The following is a 10,453-nucleotide window of genomic DNA, read 5'->3' on the forward strand; positions in this document are numbered from 1 at the left end:
CCATTTTCTTCTCCAATGCATGAAAGTGAAAAGTGAAAGTGCATTCCCTCAGTCGTGTCCGACCCTCAGCGACTCCATGGACTGTAGCCTTCCAGGTTCATCCATCCATGGGATTTTCCAGGCAAGAGTACTGGAGTGGGGTGCCATTGCCTTCTCCAAATGATGAGACTAATGCTCGCAAAATGCTGGGGAGAATAACTTTGCAATGCTGACATCAGGGAGCCGGCTCCTCGGGGAGGCCATGTCCCTGGAACAGCTTGTGCTCTGGGCAGAGTGGGTCCTCATGTCAGGCCAGGCCTGGCAGCTTACACATACCAGCACCCACTCCTACCTCGTGTTCCTGTCTGTCACCCTCATAGGATCCTTGACAGCCCATTTTTTCCCCTTACAGTGGTTTTTCTTGGCATCCCCAGCACCCAGCATGATCCTGGCATATTGTAGGCACTCAGAAGTATTTGTTGACTATGTTAATGAGGGATAATTACCCTAGACATTTTAATTTCTGACTGGTATAATGAACCACCATTGGCTGGGTATGAACCACCATTGCAGGGTATGAACTATTAAAGAAATAATATATCTCACTGTAGATGTTAAGTGCTTGGTAAATATTGAAATTGAGAGCCTTCCACAGCTTCACGATGGTGATGGCTGAGGTGTGTAGAGATTCGGAAACTGATGGGCAAGAGCTGACTGTTTTCAGCACTGCCTGGAGAGAAATTTATAGATGTGATAAAGTGATGGGCCGCCTGTGACCAACCAATCAGAGGGCCAGAAATCCTTCATGAGTGGATGGAAGAACACAGCTAATGAGAGAGCATGAAACAGGCCACTGGAGACAGAAATCTTGCTCCATAAGATTTGTTTTGGTTAGCAAGAGGTTATACCCTGTGGCTGAAAACCACCAAGCTGCTTGGAAGGTGGGGGACTGGGTGTTCTAAAGCCCAAGAACAAAATTTTTTAACAGTGACTCACTTTGGGCGTTTATTTCAGCTTTCCCCCTAACATCATGGCACACAAAAAATAGCACTGTGTGGCACAGCGCAGCAAACAGATGGTGATGCTTACGGCCTGATCCTGGGGACTCGGGCCGTGCCAGGCCCCCTCTGTTTTCTTCGAGGACCAAGGGCTTTGCTCTCTTGGCCCAACTACACATGTTCTGGGAAGCTCTGTCCTCAAGAATCTGCAGGCAAACCTTAGCAGCTGAGTAACTCCTCGGCGTGCCCACCTCGCATAGGGACTGCTGTTAGCTCCTTCTCTAACCAGACTTTTAAGTGTCCCAGTGCAGGTAGCATCATACTGGGGTTGTCCAATTCAGGGGCACAGTCCCTGCCCTCAAGGATTGCCAGCATCTTGTGTCTTAAGAGGCAAGAGTCCAGGGATGCTATCCTCTCATTGATTCAGAGAAGGAAAGAACAGTCATGAGCCACAATGATTTGCTTAAAAGCACTTTTTTTTTTCCCCTGGAGAGTAGTATCCATAGTATCTATGTGTCTACTGATTGCTAACACACAGAAAATGCCATCTGTTCAAATATCAGGGGTAAAAGTCATTGTACAGAAGACCCCACCTGTCAGATACAATTTTGAAGCTTGAAGCTTACTAAAGTTCCTTTGAGGGGGAAAAAAAACCAAACCCAAATCGTATATGACATCTTTCAGAAGGGGAAGAATGATCTAGTCTATTTTACTAATAATCAACCTTTACTCAAACAAGTCTCTACCTGAACACTTTCTACAAGCTGTCTTTCTCAGGTTTTGAACAGGTTTTCCTGCCTCCTGGAGGTGGGCCAATGCTGTCCATTTATCACTGCTGCTGCTGCTGCTAAGTCGCTCCAGTTGTGTCTGACTCTGTACGACCCCATAGACGGCAGCCCACCAGGCTCCCCCGTCCCTGGGATTCTCCAGGCAAGAACTCTGGAATGGGTTGCCATTTCCTTCTCCAATGCATGAAAGTGAAAGTGAAAATGAAGTCGCTCAGTCGAGTCCGACTCTTCGCAACCCCATGGACTGCAGCCCACCAGGCTCCTCCGTCCATGGGATTTTCCAGGCAAGAGTACTGGAGTGGGGTGCCATTGTCTTCTCCGACCATCTATCACTAGCAATGCCCAACGTACAGAGGATCTGGAACCTACTGTAAAGACCCTTTCATCATCTCTCCATAGATCCCTAGGTCTCTTATTTCTCTAGCTTACTGTGGCAGAGACTCCCACAACATCATGAGGCAATTTCCTAGCTACTACACCAGAAGGATATTTTTTGAAGCAACAATTGGATATAATTTGATTTTTTCCTACATCCAGCGCTACAGGATAACACTTCAGCCATGATTTGGGCACACGTTTCCCCATGCAGAAGTTGAGCTTTGCGCTGTGATGTGTAATTTTCAAGGCTGCCGTGTGTGTATGTGTGATGCAGACATTTGTGGGTGGTAAATGAGGTGTTATCTTTTTCTGTGAAGTTGTGTTTAGTTGACATTTTCAAAGATCATTCTATTAACTATCAGAGGCATTGAACATTAACTGGAAAAGGCTTTTCAGCATATCCAGTCCAGCCCTCTGATCCAGTTCTTCTTCTAGTAGCCACGTCCTCATAGAAGCGGAGAGGAAGGCTTAGAGGAACTGGGGAACTTTGGAGTCTCTGTCTCACTCCATGAAGACATTAACCAGCATAAATGAGTTGGTGCCTGTTTCAACCTCGTTTAACCTTATAACAACCTCATGAATGAGGTTGAGGAGAGTGTGAAGGTCAGAGCGCCCCATCAGTAACTGGGGTAACATCTGACTGACCTTCCTCTGCGTGAGATTTCACTCTCCTTCCCCTATTCACACCCAGGCCACACCTCAGAATCGTGTGTCTGTGTTGTTAATTTCCCTCCTTTCAATCCATTCTGTGCTTCAGTTATTAGGCATATCATTACGTGACTCTCTCACTCAACAATCCCCATGGCTCCCTATTGCCAAGGGTATATTAATGCCTAAACTGCTCAGCCAAGCTTTCCAGCTGTTTTACAATATTGCTGATTTCATCGTCCCACTCACCCTTTGCTGCCCAACACACACCCTGCCTTGGCATTCTGGCCTTGCCTCTGGCCCTCTCTGCCTCTTCTTGCCTAGTTTCTGTTCAGCCTTCATCATCTGGTTTATGTTCCACTTCCTCCGTGAAGCCATCCTTGATTTATATGGCCAAACGGATCATTCTGTTTCTTTGCACAAGGTACTCTAGATCCATCTTTTGAAGTTAGGGCCACGGGGGAGTTTTATACTGATAGTTACAATGTACATGAAAATTTTACAATCCAATGAAACTACTTGGAACTATCAGTCCTTAATAACCAAGTGAATTTCGGTCTGTGTGTGTGTTAGTCACTTAGTCGTGTCTGACTCTGCAACCCCATGGACTGTGGCCACCAGGCTCCTCTGTCCATGGGATTCTCCAGGCAAGAACACTGGAGCGGGTTGCCATTTCCTTCTCCAGAATTTGGATCTAGGTATTAGCAAACAAAACAAAACAAAACTGAGGCCCAGAGAAAAGCAGCTTTCCTGAGGCCAAATAGCTGATTAGTTACAGAGCTATGTTTTAATCTCCTGGTTTTGATTCTTTACTCCTGCAATATAGATGTTTTACAGACTGTTGGAACCTTTGCAAATGATATCAATGGACTTGTGATCTTTTTATTTTAAAAAATTACGAAGTATTTCATATCCTAAAAGGAGTAACAAAAGTTACCAAAAACAAACAGAAAGAATCCACCTGTGCCATTACATTTGTGTTATCCAGTGACAGGCCAAGAAAATTCTGGGCTGTTGTGTACCTGCTTTTTCTCTTATGGCAATGTTTCCCTTCTCTGCCGCTTCTTCCCTGCATTGTCTGTGGCAAACACAGCTAACTGATCATAGACCTCTTTCCCAGTAAGCTTCAACACAGCCTCAGAATCCTTCTAATACAAATCTCCAGACAACCAATACCAGTTAGATATAGTTGGCACTTGAGAGTAAACTTATTTTCCCCTCCCCTTTTAAAGGACAGTGTGGATGCTGTACAAGCCTGAGAGAAAGGGTACATGAAAGCAGGCAGAGGACTGGCCACAGGCTCTCCAAGTCCCAGGATTGCCTAATCTCAGCAAGTTCACTGAGGCTCCCATCCTTCAGCACTAGTTTTGAGGAGATCACATGCCATACCAGATTGTTCATTCTCTGATCAGATAATGTCAGTGTCCTGAGACATTGTTCCTTATGGAATGGCTGCCTATCTTCCAGAAACATCACTCTGTAGCTACACAGAACATGTCTAAAGTAATCTCAGATGGCCATGAAAGAGAGGGCCACTGAGGAGATGGGCTGTATGAAGATGTCTGTGGATACTGAGATGCTCTAGTTCTACTGGCATGTCTGTGGAAGGAGTATAGGACCTGAGGTGAGAGGCTAAGGTGCCTCTGGACCAGGTACCTCCACCCTGGAAGCAGCAGGTGAGGACTCTTGGGAACAAGGTTTTCAAACCTACCGCATTAGCATCTCACAGTCAGCTCAACGTGGGGCTGCCCTGGGAATCACACTGATGTCAGAGCTGTGTGTTGGAGAGTTGTGGAAAGGATGATAAATATGAAGGCTCATCCAGCAAACAGGTAGGTGGTAAGGGGATTTGAGGCTGATGGGTTAACTTAGATCCATCACCAGATGTGCAAGAAGAGCTCAGTGTTGTGAGTTAGGACACCTGGGCTTTTGACCAGGCTCATTTATCACCTGGACAGTTTCCTGGATAAGCCATGGGGTTCCTCATGGGGTTTGAACTATTAATAGAATTATTTAAGAGCTCTTCCAGCTTGAAGCTTCCAGGATCTGAACTCTCTCTGGAGTTCTTAATAAGGGCCCCCATTCCCAGGACTGTCTTTCTGCAGCTCAGCAGGAAAAGGAACAGAAAGAGACTGACCTTTCTTTTTTCTGTTTCTTTGAAAAGTCAGATGGCCCTATTGGCTAGGGGGTCTGTTGTTGTTCCGTTGCTCAGTCGTGCCTGACTCTTTGTGACTCCGTGGACTGTAGCCCACCAGAATCCTCTGTCCATGGGATTTCCCAGGCAAGAATACTAGAGTGGGTTGCCATTTCCTTCTGTAGGGGATCTTCCCAACCCAGGGATCGAACCAGAGTCTCTTGCATTGGCAGGTGGATTCTTTACCACTGAGCCACCTGGGAAGCCCAGCTAGAGGGTCTACCTGATTCATTTCTCTCCCCCAGACCTCTTACCTGAGTTCCTTTGGATTTCTTGCACAGGTCTGGAGGAATCCAGACCACTGGGATTTGGGAAGAAACTTCTTTCCAATTGGGTGGTGTCTCTGGTCCTCAACTCAGGCGCTGGACTTCTCCCTAAAACTGAACCTCTTCAGTTCCCACAGCCCGCCAGCTCATCCTCTGGCTGACTTTCTATAAATTCCCCTTGTGTTTCCTCACCTTATGCCTGGTGCTTGGCTTCCACTCGAGGAAGGGCACCATATGGCAGAAGAAGGAGAGAAAAGGAGCGCTCTTCCTGCAGCACGCTCACTCTTTGACTTTCCTAAACTCCCTGGGGAAGACTGGCCTTGGCCATCATGGTGCCCCCATCAGGCAGGTTTCCTTTAAAGGGGCAGAGCCTGGACTGCCTGGAGGTAGTTTCTCTGTCCTTCCTCAGGCATCACCTTCAATCACCCCTTTCCTTAGAATTCTTGCTCCAGTATATGCCTTTAAGGCAATTACCTAAGTGTCGTCTCCTCAGGGGCCAATTTGCCTTCCCACCTCAATGAACTTCCTTAATCCCCCACACAGGCAGGGCACAGGCCGAGGAATGTTATTGCCATCTGTTTCTAGATGGATATTTCTGCACAGCCTAATTAATACTAGATGCCTTCTTTCTGGTTCTGTGGAAATTTCTAGACCTTTTCTCCTTCTGACTCTGCTGACCGGGTCCTGGTGGGCCCTTTCAGAGTAAGGAGGGCACAACCTAACCCCCGTCTCCAGAAAGGACTCTGAGCTCTATATATGAGGGAAGCCACCCTCCCGGGTCCCAGACAGCCGTGGTGGTGGTTGGGGGGGTCTGGTGGGCTGGAGTCTGGGAAGGAGGCCCAATACAAACATGTTCTGTTTGGCTTTGTGAGTCTGAAGGGTCAAGCAGCAACTGCGTATCACCCCCACCCCCTCAAGTGACAGGGTGTGAGGTGGCTGCCCAAGTTCAGAAACAGAACTCACACCGAGGATATTAGCTACACCTGAGTAGACAAACTCCCCGCTGACGTCAAAGGCCCCCTTTCCAGCAGGCCAGGTGTTTTGGAACTGCCAGAGAGGGGTCCTGATCACAGGGTGAGGGGGCCCTTCTGAGGAAGGAAAGCAAAGAGACGAGCGGGGGGAGCCCCGCGTTCCAGGGAGGGGTGGGGAGCTGACTGGAGCTCAGCTCCCACACGGGGGCCTTCCTCTGGTGCTGAAGCTCAGGGCCTGTGGCCATCTGCTGATGACACGCTCCTTGTCCCCCAGCCTGCTGTTCTCTAAACTCAGGAGGCCCACCTCGTGCCCTCTCTTGCTCTGGCCTCTCCTGAAGACTCCTGAACTTCCAGTGGTGCATTCTTCACTTCAGCCCCGTATGCATCTGAAAGTAACAGGGAGATGCTACCTAGGAACAACATATGACCAATTAGAAAAGACAGGAAATGAGTACTCAGGAGGGAGGAGCCATCCAGGAAATTCACCCACATCTCAGGAACCAAATGGAGCTGCGTCCTCAGATGAGTGGTGTCTGTCACACACACCAGGTTAGGGAGGGGCAATTGAGTGCTCCTGGAAAGCAGAAGACTGGGGTGGATGCTTGCCACCAAAGGGTCTCACCAAAGGCCACAGCTTGATACTGGGGGATCCCCAAGATAATTTATGGGTACCGGTTATTATCTCCTGGTGGGCTTGGTCAATCAGAATTTACTTCAGAACTATCTTCTTCATAATGCTCATGGCTTCAACTCTGCATTTCCAACTTTGTAGGGGCAGGAGCCTGCACTGACCTCTAGGAGCCAGACTTGGGGAGGTCAGATTCCTCCAGGGAAAAGGCTAGAGTTCCTGTGGAATGAATGAAAGCTGAGCTAGACGCTCCTTGGAGAGTTACTTCCTTGATTCATTCAGTTTCAGCAGCCTGTGGAGGAGGGGCTGGTGGCTCCTAGTTACCAGTTCACAGATAATAAGAGGACTTATCTAGCAATGCCCCCCGCCCCCCCCTTGGGGCCTTGGAATTCTAATTGCACTAGGAATAGAATTGTTTCCTACAGATTCTTCTATTTTCTTTGAATCACAAGAGGCAAGAAAAGCCAAGTAAGTTGAAAAATCTCATATTAAAAAGTGAATGCCTTTTAAAGTTGCCAGATGAGACTGTGGTTTATTGAGTGGAAATCAATAAACCACACTGAAATTGCCAACTCTTAGCTGGTTTTAGATTATATTAATAGTTGTCCCCAGGCCCTTACCACATTTATGACCCAAGGAGACAAAGCTCAAGACTCGTACAGAAAGAACACACAGATTTGATGTAGCCACAGATGTAAGAAGATTGAGTTTCTTGATGGGCAGATCTTATAGGGTTGACCAGAAGAGGAATCCCTGGAGAGAGGAAAGTGATAAAGATGAGAAAGTCAAGGAAAAGGCACAGTTAAATGATGCTGCTCCCTCAGGTTGCATCCACACAAGTAGCCATATTGAGCATTTTGATAGACTGAGCAAATGGCTAACCGGTCAAGCTCTAGGAAAACCTATAAATGCAGCAACGGTATATTTTTGATATATTTGTCTTCATGTTCATACTTTTTACCACCTTAATCATACCTCCTCCTTATTTCTCTGTAGGAACTCAAGGCCATAGTATCACTGAAACTTGAAATTGGAAGAGAGGCTGCCACGGTCATCTGGTCTACCCCTACTAAAAGCAAGCATCTCTAATAGGTCTCCTGCCCCTCTCCTGAACCCAGAGTTTCACCCAGAAATGGACAACCATTTCTCAGGCAACTTCCATTGTGAAAAAGCATCCCTTTCCATTGGTTCAATGTCTGTTTGCTTATCACTTCCATCTAGTGGTCCTTATTCTATGCTCTGAAGTACTGTTGAGTAAAATGACAACTTCTTCCACAGTCATGGCCCCAGGCATTTCTTCTCTTCTCTAAGCCGAATACAACAGTTCGTCATGGAACAGAGGCCCTCCATATCTCATTCCTCCAGCTTGGCCCCATCTCAGCATGCTCTCCCCTGCCAAAGACACTCTCAAAATGTGCTACCATTTTTTTCCTTTGTACTCTCCTCTCCTTTTTCATCCAACCAATTCTCAGAAATGACTCCTTCAACCTAAGATGCAAGTGATTGATCATGCTTACTATGTTACCTTCCCAAGACTGTTTACATTTTAACAGTTTACATTTTAACTGTTTACATTTAACTTGAACTGAAGGGACAGCTGGGAGTGTTTGGGCAGGCAGGTAATAACAAGATAAAGAACAAGAGGAGAAGAGGCATAGACATTTTCCTGAAACCCTTAACATAATGCTTGATACTTTTCCTAAACAGAAGATTAACCCAACAAGAAATTTCATTCACCACTCAAAATCATGAAACTGGTGCTGTGACCTTATGTGGCTCAGGCAGTCTGTGGTGACATCCTCTCAAGTAAGATTACTCACATGGCCAGGCAAATCCCCATAACGTGAATTCCTTGAAGGCAGGAAATGGTCTGATTCTTTCCTGGTTTGTTATCAAGGTGATATTAAAATAGTTCCTCATACAACGTCTTCTGGATGAATGAGTGAATGAGGTCAGAAATAGTTAAAAGAAAGTGATACAATTAAAAGGAAATGATAAAGTTTAAAATAAAAGGATAAGGAAATACCAGAAAGAAAGTGGATTCAGCAGTGTCAATGTCAACTGAATCAGAATTTGGTTAAAGGCATTAATGAGCATAAAAATGGGCAGTCTGTAGTAGTAAAAGATAAAATTTAAGATAAAAAATAAAAATCATATACTGTATGATTATAGTCCATAGGTACCAAACAATGTAGCTGCTAAATATATGAGACAAATATTTCAGAAATACAAAAAAAGTTGATCTGATCTGATCTGATACAATTATAGTTGAATTTTAATAAACCCTTTTCAGAATTAAGATTTATAGACTAAAAGTAAATAAGTGCATAGAAGAGTTGAATGATGCAGTTAATAAATCAACTTAATATACATTTCCTTCAGATAAAAAATCTGCATTTTGTATGTTCAAGATCAATCATATACTTGGCTACAAAGAAAAATGCATAACATTTGAAAATAAAGATTGTACCAACCATATTCTTTGCTCATAATCCTATAAAAGTAGATATGGAAAGCTGAAAATGAAAAACATCAAGAAGTTTAAAGTGCTGGAAATCAAGAAATACATTCTTCAAAAATTCTTGCCTCAAAGAGAAATAAAAAGTAAAATAACAAACTTTTAAAACCGATGAAAACAGAACACTTTATTCCAAAACCTATAGTACACAGCTAAAGCTGTAACTGAGGGAAATTAATAGACTTAAATGTCTTTGTTGTTAAACGGCAAAGATCTAAAATAAGGGAATTTTATATTAATTTTAAAAACATTAGGAGAAGAGAACATTTAAATAAACCACAAGAAAACAGGAAAAGGAAACAAAAACAAATCGAAATGAGTAGAAAAGGACAAATAAATTCTAAACTGCTTCTTTGAAAAAAGTCAATAAAATGAATGAGCCCCTCACAAGCCTAAGGGAAAGAGAAAATTACATAAGATTAGAAATGAAAAAGGAGACAAAGTCTCAGATAACCGGAGAGATACAAATTACCACAAGAACATTATGAATAATATTCTGGCAATAAAATTTTAAAACTAAAGAAAATGGATTATTTCCTAGTAAGCTCCCTGTTTGAAGTAGAGATTTTGATTATGTCAGTTATCATAGAAGATACTGGAGAGATAGTTAAAACTGACCATTTAAAAATGCAGCAGAACAACACTGTTTCACAACGATAGTAGAATTTGTCAGTGTTGTAGGACAGAAGATGAAAATGGGTGGGAGAGATGGCTAGGTCAGAGGGAGGAGACAGTGGAGAGAGGGAGAAAGGGGTTTGTTAGGGAAAAAAGAGTTTAAGACAGCACTTCTGCTAAAGCCCGCCCTCCCCAACTCCACACATCAGATCAGATCAGTGGCTCAGTTGTGTCCGACTCTTTGCGACCCCATGAATCGCAGCACGCCAGGCCTCCCTGTCCATCACCAACTCCCGGAGTTCACTCAGACTCACGTCCATTGAGTCGGTGATGCCATCCAGCCATCTCATCCTCTGTCGTCCCCTTCTCCTCCTGCCCCCAATCCCTCCCAGCATCAGAGTCTTTTCCAACGAGTCAACTCTTCGCATGAGGTGGCCAAAGTACTGGAGTTTCAGCTTTAGCATCATTCC

At 44.8% G+C, this 10,453-nt stretch overlaps 1 protein-coding gene across 3 annotated transcripts in view; it reads right to left on the reverse strand.

Annotated features, from left to right (window-relative positions):
* SLC14A2 (solute carrier family 14 (urea transporter), member 2) overlaps nt 1-10,453 on the reverse strand; it is a 70,406-nt gene that overhangs the window by 20,401 nt on the left and 39,552 nt on the right. The window contains exons 10-11 of one of the 3 annotated variants that reach the window (XM_010842031.1): nt 7,212-7,232; nt 6,481-6,507 (exon numbers count right to left, since the gene is read on the reverse strand). The exons of the other annotated variants lie outside the window; for them this stretch is intronic. Of the exons in view, the coding sequence (XP_010840333.1) occupies nt 6,481-6,507; nt 7,212-7,232 (48 nt within the window). The remainder of the gene's footprint in view (nt 1-6,480; nt 6,508-7,211; nt 7,233-10,453) is intronic. 3 annotated transcript variants of the gene reach the window in all.

Source organism: Bison bison, unplaced genomic scaffold (assembly GCF_000754665.1).
Source record: "Bison bison bison isolate TAMUID 2011002044 unplaced genomic scaffold, Bison_UMD1.0 scf7180017864170, whole genome shotgun sequence".
Classification (NCBI taxonomy): domain Eukaryota; kingdom Metazoa; phylum Chordata; class Mammalia; order Artiodactyla; family Bovidae; genus Bison; species Bison bison.